Below are 23673 nucleotides of genomic sequence, written 5' to 3' on the forward strand. Positions count from 1 at the left end.
AAATCAAGAGGATATTAATAGACTGGTAAATAATTTTGGACCTAAATAAAATTAAGCAGACCTAAATAAATTTGAGGCTTCCCAAAAATGAAAAAGATGTTTGGAGGACAAAATAATTTTTAATGAGAAGAGTTTAATTTAAAAAGATTGGCTTTATTACTTGGATCTTTTGTGAAATAATAAAAATAATAAAAAATGCTAATGCTCACATATATATGTATTAGCTTCCTATTAATTTGGAGATGAGAATTAAATGTAATAATCTAGAAAATATTTTAGAAACAAGTCACAATCTTGAGGTTATTAAGAAGCCTACAATCCTATACTGGTTCCTACTCTATAACTATGTATTCCAATTAAAGAACTGGGGTAGGGAGTGTTTAGGAAGATAATGATTCTCACTACTGGGACTGTCTTTTTGCTTTTAGATGGAGAAAGAAAATGTCTTTAGTGCCCAACACAACAGAATTGGTTTACCTTTCTATTATCAAGAAACAGGCCTATTTTTCTTTCAGAGAGGATGACCTCTCAAGTCTTACTTTTATAGTATACATCTAAAGATCAAGGTCACTTAACCTGAACCACATGGTCAGCAACTCAAACCAACATATTAGATTTAATAATGTTCATTTAAAAAGTTCTAAGGTGTGGAGGACTTAAGTAGAGAAACACATTTTTCAATTAAAAGAACATGCTTGTTGAGCTTTTTGACCAATTCATATTATTTGTATTTGTATTATTTTATTAAGTCTTTTAAACCAAAATGCAACCTAAGAACATATTATACAAATCATAAATTGCTCATAAACCAGTCACTGCAAGGTTTAATTTGGTGTTCTTTACAATTGTGTATGTATGTTACAATTAGCAGGATCATCTGAAAAATGATCCTGAGAGCTTACTCTGGGTTGCCTAGACAATGAGACCCCCTGTCGCCAGGGACCTCCTGCTTCTCCCAGAGGAAAGGGCTGCATCCAGCTTCCCACAGGACCAGTGGTTTCATTTTCCTAAAAGAAAGACTTCCAACTTCTCTTGGATCTCTAAAGCCCAAAGGTTCTGGGCACCTGGCTTTCTTAGTTCCCATAAACAGCATAACAGCCCAGTTGTCTGTAACCCTCACTGTAAGGTTGCTTTTGTACTAATCCACAAAAAGGGACAGCAACTGAAGGGAAAGGGGAAGGTCTGTCCTCTGAACACAAATCTACAGTGTGTGGCCAGCAGTATGCCCTGGTCTCTGAGGATACTGTGAGATCAGGAAAATCCTGCCCCCTCTTTTTGTTATCTCTGGTTTCCAAGCTTCCCCAGTAAAGAGCATTCCTTAACCGACACTTTGACACTATACAATGCATCCCAAGTTCTGATGTGTGACAATGACCACACAGGGACTACACCTTAAACGATCCTGTGCAACATCTGCTCTTCAAAATGAGTATACTAATTTAAATTTTAAGAACATATGTACTTGACTTGCTAAAATGAAAAAAAAAAAAAAAAGAAAAAAAAAGAAAAAGAAAACACATGCAAACTTCCACTCAACTTCAAATAGTGGTTAAATAAGACAATTAGAGAAAGATAATCATCATATGGTTTCACTCATATGTGGAATATAAGAAACAGGGAAAGGGACTATAAGGGAAAGGAGGGATACTAAGTGGGGAAATTAATTAGAGAGGAAGACAAACCATGAGAGACTCCTAACTCTGGGAAACAAACAAAGGGTTGCAGAAGGGGAGGTGGTTTGGGGGAATGGGGTGAATGGGTAATGGGCACTAAGGAAGGCACTTGAAGGGATGAGTATTGGGCGTTATACACTGTATGTTGGCAAACTGAATTTAAAAAAAAAAAAAAAAAAACCTCCCAAAAATGGTGGTTAATCAAGGCCTAAACCACATATAGTAGTGATAGGAAAGACAACATGCTTTAATATAAAATTCTTTTACCTCTAAAGCCAATTGCTGCACTTGACCCGCTCCATGGACTCGGAGAAGAGAAAATATTAATTTAAAGTGCCCAATGCATTCACTTTCAGAACCTAAGGAATAAGAATAAAATGTTTATCTTTTATTTCTAAGAGATGTTCTAAATTACAGATCTTCAAAAAACTAATCTACATTGTTGTTTACTGTCAATTATAAGTCTGATAACCCTTTCTCAACATTTTTGACATGAAATGGAGTACTTCCTGAACAAATCTTAAGAGGCAAAAAGGATAGAATTTATGTTTTGTTTTCATTTCCATCCACACCTCTAGGCCTCAAGCTAAAAACAAGAAATATAGCAAATACACAATCCAAATACAACTTAAAAAATAAGAGTGTAAGGTGGTAATTTTACTCTACCTCTAGACTCTAGCTACCCTCTCAGCCTAGTTACATTTTGGAAGAGTGTGACATCATTTGCTTTTAATTAAGACTGAATTAGAACTCTTCCAGATGATGACTATATTACAAACAACCGTATGGGCTCCTTGTGAAAATACATAAAAAATGAACAGTATTTCTATTCCTACCCAACTCAAACCCCAATTCCACATATTTACTATCATTCTGTTGTTAATAGAATAAAAACATTAAGATTCTATTCAGTGTGCTTTTCCTTTTATTAGATGGTAGTAAAATACAGTGTAATCTGTGATCTTTTTGAGGCTTCAGAAGATAATTCAGTAAGACCCCTTGACTTAAAGGAGCCTGAAAATATTCTATAAATAGGTTGCCTTTATTTATTTATTTATTTAAAAAGATTTTATTTATTTATTCACGAGAAACACACAGAGAGAAGCAGAGACATAGGCAGAAGGAGATGCAGGCTCCCTCTGGGGAGCCTGATGCAAGACTCAATCCCAGGACCCCAGGGATCATGACGTGAGCCAACGGCAGATGCTCAACCACCGAGCCACCCAGGTGCCCTAAATAGGTTACTTTTAAAATCATTTTCAAACCACTATAGCACTGAAATATATAGTGAAAAGAGCAAAAGAGTATCTGAAAGTTAATGACAAATGTTAGTAAGAAGGATCTAGGATCTTCAAGTTATTTAAACTGATTTTTTATGGTTGTAGGTTTTATACTCCGTATTTGTTATCGACGTTAGAAGAAGCTTTGAAGTTTTCACTCATGCATCTCCCTGGAGTTAGGCATGACTAACATTTCTGGAAGTGTCCTCTTAAGGCTGTTTAAGAATGAAAACTCACATTTTTTAATTTCAATTGTTATACGCTAAAACCTTCAGGTAGTTTCTCAAAATTTTGGGTAGATACCAGAAGAGGCAAAGTATACTATTTTCTTTGAGTTTCTCTGATAAAATCAAGAACTGGAATTTCTAGGCCTCTTTCACTGTAAGGATCTTACCGATCAAGTGTATAGTCACACACCTGGATTATATTTTATGACATTTCTCAGAGCTTCCAAAGCCATTTCCACTCTTGGTAAGCGGTCTCCGTGTTGCTCCGACTCCACTTTTGCAGCATGTGTGATGGCCATGAATGTGTGGAGGTACTGGGCCTGGGAGCCTATATAATCCAAAAGACTTGCAGCAAATGCTTTTGGAACCTAGGTCGAGTGGAGAAATATTTACAAACACGTGTACCCTCAGAAATAACAATAAAACTCCAGAGTAACACCCATCCTCTCCCCCCCAAAAAACTTCAAGGTATGAAATGATTAAATTATACATATACATGAACACCTATGGACCAGGGTGGGAGGAGGGTGGCTAAGCACAGTTGCTTTAGAAAGCATTTCCCAACTGGTTTTTATCCCAACAAAGCATTAAAACATTAGGGATTAAAACAGTGGGATTTACTCCCACTAGGACCTTAGTATATCAATCCTGAATTAGCAAATCTCTTCCTTTTACAAATCAATGTAATTGATAGTACAATATATAATTTCTACAATTTGGTTATATTTTTATATTTTAAAAATCATTTAGAATATAAATTCAAAGGACAGTTTTCAAAGAGACTTCACAAATCAATGAACTCATTCTGCTTAACAGCTATTTATATATATTGTTTTATGATACATAATATACATTATTGTTAGATTCCTTTTTTCCTAAGTGCAAACCTTAAAACATAGCTTCACTTCTTCCCTCCATACAAACCAACCAACCACCACATCCCCACTGCCACTCCCTCCGAAAAACCTACAACAAAAAATTCCTACACGATCACCAAGCACTGAGAAAAAGCTTGTTTGCTTCTGAAAGTGGCTGTCACAAGAGGTGACATGATTTGACCTCAATCATGTTCTAAAAAAATCTCCTTGCTTTCCAGTGGTATTTTCTTATTTTCCTCTTATAGTTGGCCAGAGAAATACTATTTGGTGGTCTGATAACCTACATGATGGGGTGAATGTGTAAATGACCTTGCACTTCCAGGAGAGACTAGTAAGTTGAAGGCACATGACACAGTTGGGTAGCATTACACATAAAATATAAAAAAATAGCTCGGCAAGGAATGACTTATTTTATGAATCCATAAAACTAAATTCTTCAACATGCAAAATAAAGAAGTTTATAAATTACCAACAGTCACCCCATCACACAGCTGGGTATAAGGCATTTGGCAAAGAACATGTATTATTTCAACTTATTTGGTGTGAATAAACTAATAGCTTTCAATAACAAATGACTGAAGGTATCAGACAAAACTAAAAGTAGACAGCTTACCTCTAGCTGGAAAGTAGGGACTTCATTATACACCCTAACAAAAATCTCTCCTACGATAAGTTCTTTGGCATGATCGCTATAGACAAATTCTGATCCGTAAGTTTTGTCACAATCACCCTTTTTAAAAAAGAAAATAGACTGTTAGATGTAATAAGAATCATTAGTGTCCGATTTATAAATCTAACTATATTCAATTTAATAACAGAAATTAGCCTGAAAATTCCATTTCTTTTCTAGAGGAAAAATGTGGTGGGACACACATCATACACTCAATACAGTATTAATGTATATAACTAATAATATGAACTCTGGAATAGGCATGGATTATTTTTTATTCCAGGAGTTAATACTATAACTAATTTTAAAATTCCAAAAGATCACAGAGGTCATCCAATGAAGTGTCTTAGAGCTAATGTTTATAAAGCAAGTATGACACTTGGTTCTTCTCACTCCACTCAGCAGCTATTTGGCTTAGTGTCAGCTCTAGGGTGATGGAGCTAAGAAATGAACATATCTGGACTGGCATTTAAAAAGTAATACACTGAATCAAAGTGCTGGGAAACAGAGTCTCTGCAGAGTGGGGGGTGGGGGAGTGGGTGAGTAATATTACAGAAGTTACCAAACCAGTAAGAGTTTCCATTTAAGGAAAAGGAAAAAGAAAAGAAGAATGGAAGAAACAATACCAATGAAGATTTATGTTGAAACTACACAGAATTTAAGTTAGGCTGAAATGATATGTGAAAAGTATACAATAAATTGTAAAGTGTTAAACAAAGAGAAGATGCTCTTATGTCTCTTCTGGTAAAAGAACAGGTGTATAAAAAAGTGAGACCTGTTTTCCTCAGCTCTGTAATTCTCAAAACTTCTTTCTATATAGCATTCTCAGTGACTATCACGAAATGAGTTAAAAAATTCTTGAAAAACTTAGGACATAACAGTGGTGTTTATTGTTTAATAAATTCTAAGCCTATAAACATAAATGTCTGCTAAACCCTCAAGTCTCAACCATATAGTGCATGAATTATGCAGGCCTTATCCTTACTGGCCACAGTATTGCCTTGCTTTTTTTCACCAGTTTCATAGATTCTCTACCAGAAGGTAGCAAGATGGGAAAAACAGTTGAATTCTGATACAAGAAAGCACTTTGATGTACTAGGAAAGAGGATGAAGAGAACAACTGCAAGAGTGCTTTGGGTGAGAATAATCTGTTAAAATGGGGAACAAGCTACATGTAAATAGTGACGAAAACATGAATGTATCATTAACTACAAGAGGGCCGTTCTTACATGGGCCACATATTAGGTGGCAAAAACCTGTAGGCTTGATTAACACCAAATGGAGAAACAGTACGTTTCTGTTTTGTCAGTACTGAATTATGTTTCCAGAGAATTTTTTTTGAGACTACGTCACCCCAGAAGTTCATGAAACAATAACATACTTTTTTAATCATGTTTTCTTGTTGGGATTCAAGAAACTCAAGTAGTTCTGCTCTTGTAGAATTGTTCCATATTAAATAGGGGCTCTCGGTGTTGCTGTTGAGCATCTTCAGAATCTAGGATACAGAATATTACTGTTTTGTAACATTTAGGAAAAAATAACGCAAGTTATCATTTAGTGAAACTGATTACATGCCAAGCACTGTAATAAGTGCTGTAAGTATAATGGGGCTCAATAATTCTAACAAATTTGTTGATATTATCCATTTTGCAGCTGAGAAAAGTCAAAGCTAAGAACAATCTAATGATCTATCCCAGTTCACATAGTCCTTACAGTGGGGAAAACTACGATTCAAATAGAAATCTGTATGACTTCATATCCTTTTAATTTTTTTTTTAAATTTATTTATGATAGTCACAGAGAGAGAGAGAGGCAGAGACACAGGCAGAGGGAGAAGCAGGCTCCATGCACCGGGAGCCCGACGTGGGAATCGATCCAGGGTCTCCCGGATCGGGCCCTGGGCCAAAGGCAGGCGCCAAACCGCTGCGCCACCCAGGGATCCCTGACTTCATATCCTTAACATTTGTTTTGCTCTGCTACAGCAAAAGTTACCTGATAGTTTATGCTGCAGTATTTATTGAACACTCAGTAAATACATGCCTAAAAAGAATCATACCATCCTTACTTTATATAAACATATCTGAAAACAAAATCAAAGTTTTTCTGAAGCATACTGCTACCAAGGGAGGTAAAATTTATGGGCAGAGAGTCACTTCAGATTTTCTTGGTCCAAACTCCGAATCAAGGCTGCATTAAGCAGTTCTAAAGGCATAACCGCTGAACCGTCCACTGTGCTTTCCCTGTTTATGTGGCTCTCCTTAATTAGAAGCGTATAAGTAGGCATTTGACTCTCCTTCAACTGTTTTATTTTTTGTGTTTTAAAGATTTTATTTATTTATTCATGAGAGACACACAGACACAGGCAGAGGGAGAAGGAGGCTCCATGCAGGGAGCTCAACGTGGGACTTGATCCTGGGTCTTCAGGACCACATTGCAGCCGAAGGCGGCGCTAAACCGCTGAGCTATGCAGGCTGCCTTCCTTCAACTGTTTTAATACAAATTTTTGTACGTTTTACACTTAAAAAAGCTCTATGCTAGCAGGAAATTAGGTTATTACCTTTATTTTAGATAAAACCATCTAACCTGTTTTTAAAATGTTTACTACTTAAGTAAAATGACTGAAAGAACATGTTCTTAAGAGAATTGTAAAACTTTGAGAATGGAGGTTTAAAATAAGCATTTTGACAAATCCAGATGGAGTTCAGACCAAGATTCTGAAATACCTTTCTTCCTCACTGTAGTTTATCAACAACCTGCCAGTATTTCTGGAAAGAATGTTTTCAGTCAGCAAAATGCATCATGCTGGTGAACACAAAATTCAGAAAGAGTACAAAAATCAAGAGTGGCATCTAAAGCTCTTTATTCTTACTCAAGGGGCACTGAAAAGCAATGGACTATACCCCCCCACACACACAAAAGAATATTGAATTAATAACAAATATTTAGTAAATCCTAAGAATACCTTAACATTTGGAACACTGAGGAGTTTTTCTCTTACAAAAGTATTGGATAATCATTGGAGAAAACATAAAAATAGCCTACAATTCTACCATTCACAGATAATTACAGTTAATATATTAGTACAGATCCATCCATCCATTTTTTTAATTCCAAAAATGTGATTTTTTAGCCTTTTCACTTAAAATATTTTAAACATCTTTTAATGTTTTCAAATATACCTTTACAATTATTCATAGTATTCTACTGAATGGATTTCTACAGTTTAATTCTTTAGTGCTATATTCTTAGATTGTTTCTCAATGATCCTCACAGAAGAGGCCAAGGAAGTTGGGATCATGTTTGATTTTGGTCATGAATGTGTGTGTGTGTGTGTGTGTGTTTGTGTGTGTGTGTATTAGCTTTTAGGATTTCAACTCTGAGTTTAAAAGGTTAGAAATTGCTTGTAAGAAACAGCCAAAAATAAGACTCTGGATCTCCTAACTCCCAGCTCTCTGCCTGTTGTAAAACACCATTTCCAAGTTCATTCTCCTGTCCTGTCCCCTTGTGACTCAAGGTTGGTAAGAATTATGGTGGGTTCCAGAGCCAAGAAACATAAAATTAATTTCCCCTTGCAGAAAGAATAGACTTGTAAAGCTGATATCATCAGTATCAATCCACAATAAACTCAGTTTCTTGGGTGAGAAACAAACATGAATATTTTTAACTTTTAGGTTTTCTAAACCACTCAACATTTTTGTGTTCCTCTACTATTTAAATGATCTTGCAATATTCATCAAAACACAGGCTACCTCTGAAGCACGTACCTCCGTAGCACTAACCACAGCAAGCTTTCTAGCAACATAGGGTGTCAGCATGCCAGCTAAACTTTTTCTTATGGTTGGATTTTCTGGGGTTGCTTGTTCTTCAGGCAGATATCCTCCAAGGCGACTCAGAGCACGGACACTCAGTTTAGCAAGGCTATTGGCTACTTCCTGTTACAAAAAAAATTTAAGATAATTAAAGTACATTTGTCATATTACATAGGTAACATGGTACCTTTATGGAATCAAAACCATATGGAAAAAAACCAAAAAACCAGATGGGACATACTTAAGGAGCAGAAAGCAAGTCCCCCAACACTGATGTCAGAGCTTATGGATTAGAGCTTACTCTTTCATTTATACTAAAGAACATCAGAATCAATACACTCATTCAGAGTCAATACAATGGCTAACTGGAAGAAGCACATTTAGGGATAGGGTAGGGAGTAGCAGATAGGCAAGAAGACCTGCCTGCTAGAGGACATTAACAATAGGAATAATGAATGACGACTAAAAAAGGAGAGACAAAAAATATTCAAGAAAATCAGTTAAGTACTCAAGTATCTGGGGGAGCTAGCCCCAACAGTCCAATAGTACTGTTATATTTCCCTGTGTGACACAACCATAATTTTGCGATCATAAAGACGACTCTAAGTAATCAAAAAAAGATTACATTATATCCAGTATATGCTACTATAAATTCCTTCCTGTTGAATCCTTCTAGCACAAATGGTTAAGATAAAAAGTTTTGGGCTTATACAGCAATAAACTTAGCTATCTAGAAAAACAGTTTATGTCTGGGGTTATGGATAGCGGGAACTTTGCTTTGCATTAATTCAGCATTAACCTATGGTTTGGATTCAAATTCAAGATTAAAGCAGTGTGAAAGTTACCTGCTGGTTTGTTTCCTCACTTTTCTGAATGCCACTCTCTTCTAGTGTGTAGTCATAATTAAACAGATAACCAAGCAGATGCCATAAAATCCCAGCCTGGAATAGGTGTGTCTGTAGCCAGAAATCCACAGCAAAAGAACTGACACATTCTACTCCAAGAGCAGCAACCCGCGGAATGCTCTGAGAGAGTAAGAATAATGAAATTTATTACAGGGTTAAAAAAAAACTCCCAAAAGAAATTGGTTGTGAATGTATATCACAGCTATCTTATTATGCAAAATGTTTCCCTCCTCTTATATTTTCAATTCCAATTTAAATCTGAATCCAATATCTTTAAAGCCTAAAATTAAAAGTGACCTTTTGACAAGCCACAGAATTATCTTTGAGGCTAGTTGTCAAAGACTTAGAAATACAGTTCTTCATTTTTTTTTTGTATCTTTAATTTTAAAAAATAGTGATAAGGTATTAATAGCAACATGCTAGGATCAGCAATATCTAGTGCAGGTCTGCTTCCTTATATCAGAGTTAGTGTTCTTTCTTTTTTTTTTTCTTTCTTTCTTTCTTTCTTTCTTTCTTTCTTTCTTTCTTTCTTTCTTTTCTTCTTTCCTTCCTTCCTTCCTTCCTTCCTTCCTTCCTTCCTTCCTTCCTTCCTTCCTTCCTTCCTTCCTTTCTTTCTTTCTTTCAGATTCTATATATTTATTCATGAGAGACACAGAGAGAGAGGCAGAGGGAGAAGCAGGCTACCTGTGGGGAGCCCAATGCGGGACTCGATCCCAGGACCCTGGGATCATGCCCTGAGCTGAAGACAGACACTCAAACACTGAGCATGCAGGTTGCCCTGAGAGTTAGTATTCTTATTACATAGTTCTAAGAACACCATGTAAATACAGTTGAGAGATTTTCATCTGATTCCTTATTCCTAGATACCTCAGTCCAGGATCAGCACTCCAATCCTGTTCTATTCCAACACAAGTTACCTAAGAAATCTATCCAGTTATCTAAGAAATCTTCCTCTCCTTCCCTGTCACCTATTCTATCTATCCACAGCCAGCTTCTCTCAGCAGTACTGGATGGGGAGGAAGTGTTAAGTTCTCAGCTCCCCAAAGCCCTTCCCCTCAGGCAGTGATTGATTTTTTCACATCTCACGTGGTCCTTTATTTGCATTAGATTTATTTACTCTAGTTTCTCATTTCTTCTCTGCCTCTCTTGGAATTTTCAGGGGAGACTCCCTTCCCTTTATATATATTACTTTAGTCTTATTCCTTCTGGGCCACCATAGGAACAAAAGCTTCCATTTACAGCAAGGGTTCTGTGAAAAAAATTATTATTTAGAGATCCAAATACAGCAGATAAAAATAACTTGGGGAAAACAGCTTATTTATAAACTGGAGATTGGCTATGAGACAAGAACACCCTTTGCTTACTGCATCCAGAAAGCATTAAAGATGAACTGTACCTTGCCAAAATATAGCACCCTACAGAGATCCTTGATGATGCCAGGCATTTCTGTGATCTTCTCTCGGCATTCTTCAAACTGAGCGGCCACACTGTAACATTTGCTTATGTGTCCACACACCTGCATACAACACAACAGAGCAAAAAAAGAGTCACACATACATTCCTTATTTAAGACAGAAGAAATCAAATCAGGGACACCTGGGTGGCTCAGCAGTTAAGCATCTGCCTTTGGCTCAGGGCATGATCCTGGAGTCCCAGGATTGAGTCCCACATTGGGCTCCCTGCATAGAGCCTGCTTCTCCCTTTGCCTATGTCTTTGCCTATCTCTCTCTCTCATGAATAAATAAAATTTATTTTATTTATTTTATTTATTTTTAGATTTTATTTAAACCTTAAAACAAATCAGCAGAGATATATGAATAATGCTTAATGGTATATATTATGCTCCAAAATTAAAAAAGAACATTACTATTGAATTGTTAGTATTTCTGTTTAAGATTTCCCATAGATGCAGGGCTGGCAAACAAAGGCGACTGTGGTGCATGGGCCAAATTGACTATGGCCTGTCTTTGTACGGCCAGGGAGCTAAGACTGATTTTTACATCTTTAAAGGGTTGTAAGAAAACCACAAAAATATGCAACACAGACTGTATATAGCCTGAAAGCCTCAAATATTTACTCTAACCCTTTATAAAAATTGTGTGCCAACTCTGGATTAAGGTATTTTTTTTGGATTAAGGTATTTTTGTCCAACTTATTAACATTGCAGAATTACAATTCTATGTATGTACTGCAAAACAAAGGATGAAACTAAAAAGCCTGAACTCAATTGTTTTAAATTCTAAAATCTGCTGGCATAAATATAGGATCACATAAAAAGATGCATTCTATAATAATCTCGATGAATTCCTGATGGATTTTCTATCAAAGAATTATAACCTTAATAGAAAATAAGCCAATTAAAACACCATAGGAATGGATTATTGTATCTATATAAGCTGATGAATGTTAGCTTAACCTGTGGTAATCATTTCACAATACGTGTAAATCAAAGCATCATGCTATATGTGCTAAATTTATACAATGATGCATGCCAATTATTTCTCAATACAACTGGAAAAAAAAGACTAGAGATGGGGGACAGAGGTAAGGAAGGAAATTAGGGAAATGGACAAATGAGAAATCAAACAAGAATGGCAAAATGACAAATGTTTGAAACCGGGTGGTGAGGATGTAAGAATTCATTATACTCTTCTCTAAGAAAAAACAAACAAACAAACAACTAAGCCACTAATCACAAGTGATTTAGTGTAGTACTTCTTAAAGCATGATACAGAGACCAATAGCATCAGTATCACTTGGGAATTTGTTACAAAAGCTTATTTTCAATCTCCCACCCAAAAACCACTCACTGAGTCAGAAATTGGGCAGCAGGGGGAGTGGAGGTCAGCCACCCACATTTTCATGAGCCCTCCAAGTGATCCTCATAGATGTTCAAGTCTGAACTACTAATAGTCTAGTGTAACTTTCTTAGAACCATCCATTTTAGCCTCACCTGTACTGACATGTCACTGGGTTTACTAGAACGATTCAAGACAGCCACACAGCGACTAAATGCCTCTTGTAACACCTGCACAGAAAGAAGTCAGCCATTAATTCTCCATTCAGGCTTGAAGTCTGAAAAGCCTTTTCTGGTAGGAATAAAATGTTAAAAATCTTTTATTATTAGATATTTGTAAATGAATGTGTTTTGCTTAATTAACATTTGTTGAACAAGTAAACAAAGGCTTCCCTAGAAGTTTCCTTTTAAACATTCCCTATAAGCTATTTTTTAGGCAACAAGTTTACCAATTTTGAATCCAATCCTCTCTAACTCATATTATGAAATAAAGCTCCATTCTACCTTTAAATGGAGAATATGACATGTTATTTGCTGGAATAAATTAAAGTTAGGAAGTTCTATCAAGTGTACTTGTACTTGGTGAATTTTCTATTGCCAAAAGTCATACGGTGTGCCTGAATCAGCTTGCAGAGAAGCACAGAAGTCATTCCATATTACCTCAATTCCATTCTCCCTTCTGAGCTCTTCAGCATTGAGGGCTGAGCAGTTGACAGTATGGAAAGCCAGCTCTGTGGCAGCAGGCAACAATGGTGATTCTTTTGAGAAAAGGAGGTCATCTGAAGTTTCCATTGTTATAGTCCTAATTAGCATGGGGTATCCTGCATATTTATAAGGCTGTAAATCTGAAATAATCAAAGGTTAGTGCTGGGAAAATAGCAAACCAAACAAAAAGTGGTTGTCATGGTGTTAATTTTGACACCATGTTTAATTATATTCCCTTAAAAAGAAAATGAAAACATACTCATAAAAAGAAATTAAACCTGGTATAAATCCCTCAGATATTTCTTTTTTTTTTTTGCACACTTGGTTTGGCTGATTTCTCCAAAATGTTACCACCAAAAATAGAATATTTTGTGGTTGATTAACTGAACTTAAGCGTGTAGTGGTTTTGATCCTTCGCAAAATATCTACTTTCTATATTGTCCATGGGATCTTTGTAACTTTTCACTTGATCTCAGACAGCAGACAGATCAGGACCTCACAACAGAACTTACTAGGTATAAAAATCCCCTTTGGGGTAGGTGGGAGACACAGTCTGAAAAAACATTATGACTTTGATAACAAAGCAATGGTGAGCCACAACTGCAACTCTCATAGAGTCATTAGCCATTAAAGCATAACCAACAGTTTGAAAAAGACTTCTTTAAACTCATTCTGATTAGTAGTAAATGCCATATAGCTAAATGCTTTATAAATGTGTTCTGTTGAACTCATATGCAAAAGTGAATCAATTAATCACTACTCTCAAATTGCTAGAACCCCAAGCTGTCCCCTCTAATACTAAAACTGAAAGCCTACTTGTCTTCAATAACTCAACAGTTCTGGTGATCTCAAATTGCCAGCGTCCTCTCTTCCTTCTCTCCCAACATCATCCAACAGAGCAAATGGGTCTCCCACTTTGTGCTTTAAGCCAAGTTCATTCAGTTCCCAAGCCAAAGGATACCTGCTGTCTTAAACCTAAACTTCCCAACCCCAACAAATCCTTTAAAGTTTACAACATACTCCTGGCCTTCTGGATGGTACTGTTCCTGCAAATGGCCCTGTGAACACGCTGGAAATTCCCAAAGACCTGTACTCTGAAATCATACCTATTTCTTCTACACCAGTGTTTTTCAAGCTGTCCCACAGGATCAGAGTTTTGAAAGATACCACCGGAAGTGAGAAGTATAAGAGAAGCATATGATCATGTGAAAAGTTCCTGTTGCTTTTTAAAGGCCAGACTATTCTTTAGAAGCTTTTGAAGTTGTAAAAGGCACAGTCTTCTACATGTGATTTAAGAACAACACGAAATGATTATTAAAATCCAGATCCATTATAGATCTCGTTTAATACATTTGCTGCTAAATGGCCTAACACAAAAAACTAACCTAAGTACTTCCACAGAATACAAATGTCCTTTCAGGAAGAAATAACGAAACTTGCTAGAAATGCAAGTACTGAAAAACCTAGGTAAGAAGTGGAAAGTATAATACAGACAACATTTTGGACCTTCTGAAAGAAAATTACTCTTTTACTTTATCTAAAATGTAATTCTAAGACTCTTTTGCAATAAAAACTTTAAACCTATTAAAATATGCTATAGAAACAACACAGTAGGGACGCCTGGGTGACTCAGTGGCTGAGTGTCTGCCTTTGGCTCAGGGCATGACCCCGGCGGGATCTAGGTTCGAGCCCCACATTGGGCTCACTGTGAGGAGCCTGCTTCTCCCTCTGCCCCTGCCCCCTCTGTCTCATGAATAAACAAATAAAATCTTAAAAAAATATATGGTAGAATTAGCTGGAAGGTAAATTTAAATTTGAGAATAACATATGCCTACCTTCTTTATGACGGTTGAAGAGGATGCTCTGCGTTTTCAGAATTAAAATTATGTTCTCTGGATCTGGTCCATCCACTATTTTTGCTGATTTGGTACATAAAAATTCATACGCTTTATTTACTTTTTCAAACATATCCTGTATATAACCAAAGATAATTAACTTTTAGTTTGGAACATCTCAAACCACAACTTAAACAGAACAGAGCTGGTTTGTATTTTACCAGTAACTTCTTTAGTTATTTTTTGTTTTGTTTTGTTTTACATTAAGGAATTCATTCCAGTGGTAATCTAACTGGTATACTTGGAAGATGAAACTTTCTCCCCCGCCCCAAAGCGATTTATTGATCTTAATACCATTTACTAAAAAATTCTTCTTCACTGGGTTTATACCAATATATATCACACTGAACTCATACACACTAAAGACAGTTTCTGAGCTATTATATAGTTATGAGCTACTATTTATTGAGTACTATAGCAGGCATTGTACTAAATATGCTTTACAAATACTATTTCACTTAATCTTCCTAACAGCCATATGAGGTGTACAGTTCTATTCTCATTTTTTAGATAATGTTAAATAACTTTGCCTAAGATCACAAAGTCAATTGATGATGGACTAAGACACCCAGGTCTGACTCCTAAATCCCTGCTCTTAAATTATATTGTTACATGTATTTTTTCTTCTTAAACTATTATAACACTGTATTATGTTCCTTGATCTACATGTTGATTCTTGCATCAGTGTCATATCATTTTACTACCATAGCTTTATAGAGTACTTTAACATCCGGGAGGTTAAGTCTAGTAATGTAATAATGATTTCAAAATTTCTTCTTATTTTGGTTTTCTCTTCCAAATGAATCTGAATTGCTATGCATTTCTCAAAAAATCCCAAGCTTTTGATTAAAAATGTCTTAAACATTTAAGAGTAGTATCTTTTCAATACCAAGTCTTCCCATTTAGTAATATTGTCTCTAATAAAAAAATTAACCTTGAAATCAGTGGAAATTACTCCAAGTTTCTAGCAATAAACTGTTAGTTATAGAAGTCATTGTGTGATTTCATCTTTTATGAATCTTTCTTGGTTATTTTAGTAGGAAGCTGGAAGAGGTAGATCAGGAAATGCTGGCACCTGATAAAGTCTGATCCAAATTTTCTACTTTTTCAGTTAGAACAATATGAAGTTAGATGTCATTAGGAAAAAAAATTACCCTAAGTAATTTGAATGGCAGTAACATCACCGATGAATTAAGTTCATCCACATTCTTAATGTTCAATTATTCATGTGACTGCCCACTAGAGTTAATTCTCAGACAGGAGAAAATATCCTTAAGTTACTAGTCACAAGGGCAGTCCTTTTGGTAAACTGAGGAAGGACCATTCATGCAGAAATCATGGGCATGTGGGCTAAAAGTTAACATACACTGGGGCATTATATTATGAGGCAGACACTAGCAAAGAGAGTGACTTTATCTTTTTCTCTACCTAAAATAGTAATACAGCCAAAGGAAGTCAACCCCAAAGTCCTAATGCCAAAGGCAGTACATACCCTCCCTTCTGGATTCTTATCAGGGTGGTACTTTTGTGCAAGTCTGAAGTAAGCTTTTCTAATCTTGCTCTCATCATGCCTGTTAAATAGCAAAATTATTTTATGAACAGAGTAAGGTGCAAAAAATTTTTTTACAGAATTATTTAAAACAATACAATAAGAACCTTACTGTTATTGTATATGATCATATATCAGACATCAAATTAAACTCAGCAAGAGTCAAGAAAGAATATTCTTTATGTATCTTTATATCTGAAAGAAAAAATCTCAATGTTCCCTATGGAAAGTTATCAATCACTTCAAATTACAAAATCATATTTGAAGAACTAAGAAGTTTTTTCAAACACCTCAAACTAATTTTAATTTTAAATATCAGCCTTGCCAAAAATATACAAATTCAGTTTACACTTAAGAAAATTTTCTTTTAAATTATATTTCTCTAATATGATCTATCCTACTATAAAAAATCTCTAATAAATTAATGAAGTAAATCTGCATTCTTATACATCTGTCAGTCAGTGTCCGAAACACATTGCTACCAGATCTCTTCCTCATGCATAACACAAACAGTAAGAGGAAGGGGGAATATGAATATGTAACCATTATATGTCAGATATAGTGCCAAGTGTTTTGCATCTATTATTTCAATTAATAGAGAGCAAAGACTGTACCAGCAAGGACAGAAAGATGTTAATCTGCTAAAAAATGTGGAATAAAAGATAATCACATGGATACAGTTCCATATGTTATTTCTATAGGTGTATACATCAAAGAATAGGTAAAAAAATTAAGAATTGTTTGTTTAATAATTGAGTCTTTGATATTCACATTCTAAGACAAGGCAGACATTTTACTGTTGTAATACTGAAAATAACTCACAGCCCCTGTCCTTGAGGGAGATTGAGCACTTCATATGCATCGTCTATTGACATTGTAGGTGGTTTCTTTTCTACTTCCTTCTTCCAGGCATCAAGGGTATCTTTTAGAAGCTTAACCTTAAAGACAAGAGGATTAAAACTTTTATCTCTTAAAGTAAAACTATTTCAGAATATAATTTTTAAGTTACAGAATTCTTGTGCTATATATATTTAAACTGACATTTCTAGGCTACCCAATTATTAGTTTTCTGAAATACAAATAACCAAAACCACTTTCTCAAACACTGCTAAATAGGCAGCAAGGTATCTGCTATAGGGCTACATCTCTCTCTTCATATGTGATCTTTTTTTTTGGGGGGGGGGGGGGAGGTGCAGAATGAGAAAGAGAGAGGGAGAGAATCTTAAGCAGGCTCCATAGCTGGAACGGAGTCTGATGCGGGGCTCAATCCCACAACCCTGAGATCATGACGTGAGCTGAAATCAAGAGTGGGACACTTAACTGACTGAGCCACCCAGGCACTTCTCTTATGTGGTATTTTTTATTCTCTGCCACATTTTATCTATTTTTAATTGTTAAACATTCAGGAAGTCAGAAAAATTTGAAATTAGTAGATGATACACTGCAGCATGAAAGAAAGCAGTATACGGCAACATGCTCCTGAAGGTGATCTAATGTAATTACCAGTAGGCTGGTATCCAAAACAAATCTAAGGGATAGTAAAAACATGGGAGTCTGGGTAGCAGGTCAGAAGAAAGCTAATATTTACTGCATGCCTCTATGCCAACGGGCTACGTGCTTTACAGACTGTAGCAAACTTAATTCTTTCATAAAGTTCAATAATACATGAAACCATTCAGATTCAGAGAGACAGCTCCTTGTTTCCCACTTACCAAGTGACAGAACTGGATTCAAACCTAGGTCTGACTAAAAAAAGCCCATGCTTTTCCATTACACTTCAAGTTAAATCCAGACCAAGTAGCAAAAATACCTGTCTTCATTTGGTCATAGTGCTGTAAAGTGGCAATGTCTACTGGTATGAGCAGAACTGTTCTGAAATTTTTTGCTGATAAGGATGACGGTATAACCTCTGTTTCAGTAACAAGGCAACATGGCCACCCAGGCCTACTTTATTCCAGGCTTCCAATAGATATTAAGGGGCTCAAGAAGAAGGGTTCCTAAGGGCACTGCTAAATAAATGAGTAGGTCCCACTACTGCCTATGTGTGTCAAGAATTACACTATCTTTTAATCTGAGTTCTCAATTTTCCCAACCACATGAGATTATTGCTGTTGGTAGTAGTAGTAGTATTACTATAACTGAGGCCTAGAAAAATCAAGAAATATTAATCAGACCTATTAATGGTCAAACTGAGACTCAATGCGAGACTGCCTAGCTCCAAAATCTGTGAGCTTACTCAATGTGCTATAAAGACAAGCTTCCACCAAGCCATTACAGTATATAATTGTTTATATACGTGAAATTATGTTTATATTTGTCAAAAAGATCAAGATTGTAAAGTTCTTAATTCTTCCTCAAAGTTATCTTTCAGTTTGAGATTTACCCAAATATATTAAATTACACTCAGAATTACGTAGTCTTAAGTAAGAGAAATCACTTAAGAAAGCTATTATCCTTATTAAAGGAAAAAATACCCAGAAGTGATTAGAGGATATTTTTACAGTTTGAGAAGGCACAAAAAAAAAATCTACTGACTTACCGGATCTTTAATGGGCCAATCTGGAAACCGGAGTGTATCACAAAGTTGTTTGAGGTAATAAATATTACAAAATAGCTCGTTTTCTAGTTGTGGATAGTTGATTACCGGGATAGGACAATATTGATAAAGTGCTCTTGTGTTACTTTGAAGACGTGGTGTGAAATCAGCAAGATGGGCAGCAATTTTCTCTATCATGAGGCGCCTACAATTACAAAAATCTCCAAGCATTATGAAGGGATGACTTCAGTTTAAAAAAAAAAAAAAGGTTAAGACTGGTAATCCACACAAGATAATTACATGGAACTTCTTTAGAGTAATTCAATTAATTACTGGCCTAAAATTGAGTGTTTATAAATATGTTACTGAGGGCATTCTAAAGTTATTATGTAAAAGTTCTCAATGGATATAAACTTATTTATAGTACTTGCCTATAAAGACAGTCATAGTTGGTGGCTAGCACATGCCAAGTCTATGGATTAACCTAAGAGATACGACAAATGATAACAAGCAAGTGGCATTGTGAGTATGAAGTCAGCCAAGGAAGTAAACAACTGAATCAGAAAATCAACTGCCATCCAGCTAAGAGGACTGAGGCGTTCTCCATAGAAGAGGTGGCTTTGACATCTGATCTATGAAGTGTGTACTCTTTTCCAGAGCCTGTCTGAATGCTGACATCTGCTTTTGTGCCTCTACTTTTTCTTATTTTCACAGGCTTTTCTTCTTAAAGGATATTCTTTAGGAATGCTAACTTTCACATTAAGATTAAAATGTGCTGACTAGGGGGCCTCATTCTAAAATGATCTGTGTTATCTCTGGTGTGATCCATTCTATGTGGGCATAATTTTTAATTAGTGGAGTACAGTTCTACTTCCAAATACCAAGGAAGCATGTGATGATTTTATCCCTATATATTCCTTATATACACTACCTAAAATCTTACCAGTTCTATAGATTGATTTAAGCATCACTAGTAGTAACAGGCTCTAACCTTTTATAAAGTTCTATTAAGAGAACAGGAGCTTTGTCAAATCATGTTAGAACAGAAAAAAGCTTATACAGCCCTGTCAAACTCATCACTTAATTTGGCACCAATGACTGCTGTAGCTTAGATTATGTAACTAATGAAAGCAATTCTCTTAACAGAAGTCAAGCCAGATGGAAGATGAAAAGATTCTGAGAATAAAATACAAATAATCAATAAGCTATTTACCTCATTTCACTGCTCCAGATTGCTTCTGGAGTATCAAATTCTCCTAGAAAAATCTCAGAAAACTTTTCAGGCTCATAATTTTCTAAGTAACAAACCATTGCTTCTGGAAGGATGTGCCCGAGTATACTTCTCTGAAAAATATCTTGTCCTTTTGTCTTTAAAACAAAACACAGAAACACTAAAGTCATCTTTCAATTTTTTAATAAATTAATTAGGGTTAGAGAACATTTTAAGAAAACAACTGGAACAAATTGCTTTTATGCTTTGGAAATTACGATGGAAACATGGCAAAATGTAAAGTGGAAGATGTCTGGTATTAACTGCTTTGGCATGAGCTCTAAGGCAGAATTAACACTCTCTGGATCTCCAGCAGTCTTAAGCTCCTCAGGTGTCAGGTGATGCCAACATTATTTAGGACAACTGGCTTTGAACCATGTGTAACAGGAATGGACAATATAAGGAGAGATCCTGCAATGATCCACATCAATTATTCTGTGTTACACTGTTGGTTGCAGTTTTCACCTGTACTTGCTTCTGTTTTCAAAAACAAGTAAGTCCATAAAATCAACATCTTGAAAAGCCTGTCCTCATGAAGTGTGGACACTTAGATGAAGAATATCTATTCAAAGTAATTATAATTGACTATTTTAAGGACTTCATATTCTCTGGCTGGCCAAATGAAGTCAGGATAATGATTATACTTTATCATACTAAATTTTAAAACTCACTTCTTTACCTAATAGAAATAAAATCCTAAGGACTTTAATACTTTTCTTCTTTCCTTCTAGGCAAATTGAGAATTTTTTTTTCTCTAGGATGTGACAAAGAGACAAAAAAATAAACCGAGACATGGTTTTATCACCTAGAGCCAAGACAAATTAGATGATAAATACTGCCAAAGCTTTTTGTTAATAAAAGCCATAAATTCACTATCTGTTAAAATTTGGGATGAAGAAATGCTTTCTTTGCTCTTTAGAATACTATTGTTTGGTAATTCTTGCATCTAGAGTTCTGTTACAGTTTTGCTCTAATTATTCAAAATACTGTTAGGTGAAATAATGTATCATTTCTATGTTAAAAACTTGAAAAAAAGATTACATAGGCATAACTGCACAGAAAAAAAAAGGGGAAAAAAGAATGCCAAAAAATGCCTAATGCTACACTACTGTGATAGCATTAAAAGTAACTTTTTAAAAACTTTTTTTACATTTTCATTTTCTATTTGTATAAAAGCTATGGAAATTATATTGCCATGGGCATCACTTTAATATTATTAGATTATTTTCCAGGGCTTCAATGGCTGCTCTAGCAAACATGAAGTTTGGTCTAGTGCCCACTGTCAAAGATGTGTAACATTCCTTGGTTAGTCTCCTCAACAGTGGTCTGGTTTTGGTTTGTTCTTCTGCTTTCAATGGGCTCTCAACATCACTGCTCCATAAGAACCTTAACTAAATTAGAAAAATCCATTACGTTTTGACAATAAATACCTCTGTAAAATGTAGGTATAAGGTTTCAGGTTGTCAAAGCTATCTGGATGAGTCTTATCTTTTTTGGATTCCTATTTTTCTTCCCTCGTAAAATGTAAAATGGCAAGGACACTTGAGAGCACCTAAAAAATTAAGTAGCTTCAAAAGAGAAACTTGGCACTTCTGCCACCTTGTGATCTGAACAAAAAGAAGGCTGAAGTCTTAACTGAATTTTAGCTGATTATATGAGATTCAGGTATATACTCAAGTTTTATGAAAATTATTAATCTAAATTTTACACAAAGGAAACAAGTTATATTTACTGCAGTGTCAAGTTATAATTCATATCTACAATTTGGTGTTAAGTCTAACGGGCAACACTTATTTTCATCATAAACGCTAGCGTAAGACAATCTATGTGCAAAGTACCACCACAAGAAATGTGAAAAATGAGTAAGACAGTACCTATCCTCAAATGCTTACAATCTAGTAAACATACACAGCTCATTGTTAAGATAGCTTATTCAGTGTTAAGTTATATATTCAGAGGATTAATCTGGCTTACCTCTTCTGACTTGAAAGCCTGTTTGGTATGAGTATACTTCAAAAATCTAGGGAAGAAAAATGACTTGTCAAATATGGGAACTGATTTAAATTTAGTAACTTTAATATTCTAAAGATCAGTTTTTTTCATAAATAAAAACCACTAAAGACCACTTGTAAATACATATTTCCAAATTGTTTAATTTCTAATTAGGCAAGAAATTAAATGAATTAGGAAGATTTTTAAATTATAGTCATATTAAGATTATGTAGTAATATGAAAAATTACCCAATCTGAAGAAAAACACAAAATGTAAAACTGTATGTGCAATACAAGTAGTTATATTAAATACATCTGCTAAAACTATATTTTAAAAGATGGTGATAAATTCTTAGGTTAGATATGGTAAAGTGGCACAATTCTGAGTTATTTTTTCCCCATTCTTATTTCCAAATGGCTTTTAAAATGAAAAATGTAATGAGAGCAATGATGTACTCACAAAAAGAATCAATTAAAAAAAACTGTCATGTACATTTCAAATAACTTTAAATAAGATTTTCATCAAAGTTCTTACCGAGCAACAGGAAGCACATTGGAACCTGTATACATCATGATAAAGAAAAATACTCCACTAAGATAAAGACGAGGTAACTGTGGGTTATCTTGCATGATATGGTATAATAAAATCGCAACCTTCTCAACAAGGATAGGGTCAAAGGTCAGCAGTAGCTAAAAAAAAAAAATGCTTTTGTTACTGGATTATAAAAAAAACCTCACAATAACATCATTTAGGTTTATGTATTTCATGTGAAGTTATAGTTTCTTATATGTAATAAGCTAGAAAATAAAAATCTGTGGGATTTAGTAAGCTTGTTTGTCTACCCGACTCAAGATACTTGAAAATTAATTCATTTTACAATAGTTAATGCACAGAGAGAAAAACGTTAATTGAGAATTGGTCAAAACTTATTCAGAAAAGGTCCAAAGATACCTGAAGCTATGTTGTCATAACTATAGATAAAATTGTTTCTTATGCAGAAATCTTCCTAAGTGGACTTCTTTGTTAACGACAAAATAAACAAGAAAAGTAGCTATGCATTGGGAGAGTTTCAGGATGTGAGGCATTCTCTGAAGATTACTGGAGAACTCAAGGAGCAGAGCAGAGGACAACTATCAGTGCACACTAATGGCACTAAAAAAACAGATCTACAAGTGTAAGTAGAAGGCAAATGGGTAACCAAATACCAGTGGTACTTCTACTACTGTCAGTAAGTACCAAGCAGATGTCTCTAGAAATCTAAGCTTACAGTACCAAAGGGAGTTACCTGGGACCACAATGAATCTGGGTGATTAAGAAACCATAGAATTACTATGAATAAACACTTGATAAAGATATTTAATAAGTTTTATCTTAATGTAAGTGGCATTTCAATTTTCTGTAAACACTTCCCAAGAATTCCCAACGTTGGGTCAAACACTACCAGTAAAAAAATTAGAGTACGAGTAAATACTAGCTCACAATAAGA

At 35.2% G+C, this 23673-nt stretch overlaps 1 protein-coding gene across 7 annotated transcripts in view; it reads right to left on the minus strand.

Moving 5' to 3' along the window:
• DNAJC13 (DnaJ heat shock protein family (Hsp40) member C13) overlaps positions 1-23673 on the minus strand; it is a 117015-nt gene that overhangs the window by 18870 nt on the left and 74472 nt on the right. For all 7 annotated transcript variants that reach the window (XR_013361259.1, XM_077865164.1, XM_077865165.1 and 4 more), the window contains 16 exons: positions 22722-22876; positions 22169-22214; positions 20138-20292; positions 18928-19129; positions 17211-17326; positions 16332-16410; positions 14780-14915; positions 12900-13084; positions 12396-12470; positions 10839-10958; positions 9383-9562; positions 8493-8660; positions 6110-6223; positions 4672-4788; positions 3371-3548; positions 1941-2032 (listed from right to left, as the gene is read on the minus strand). Coding sequence is in view for 6 of the 7 variants with exons in the window: in XM_077865164.1 (XP_077721290.1) it covers positions 1941-2032; positions 3371-3548; positions 4672-4788; positions 6110-6223; positions 8493-8660; positions 9383-9562; positions 10839-10958; positions 12396-12470; positions 12900-13084; positions 14780-14915; positions 16332-16410; positions 17211-17326; positions 18928-19129; positions 20138-20292; positions 22169-22214; positions 22722-22876 (2118 nt within the window). In the remaining variant the exon portion in view is untranslated. The remainder of the gene's footprint in view (positions 1-1940; positions 2033-3370; positions 3549-4671; positions 4789-6109; positions 6224-8492; positions 8661-9382; positions 9563-10838; positions 10959-12395; positions 12471-12899; positions 13085-14779; positions 14916-16331; positions 16411-17210; positions 17327-18927; positions 19130-20137; positions 20293-22168; positions 22215-22721; positions 22877-23673) is intronic.

The sequence above is a fragment of the Canis aureus genome, chromosome 22 (genome assembly GCF_053574225.1).
Source record: "Canis aureus isolate CA01 chromosome 22, VMU_Caureus_v.1.0, whole genome shotgun sequence".
NCBI lineage: Eukaryota > Metazoa > Chordata > Mammalia > Carnivora > Canidae > Canis > Canis aureus.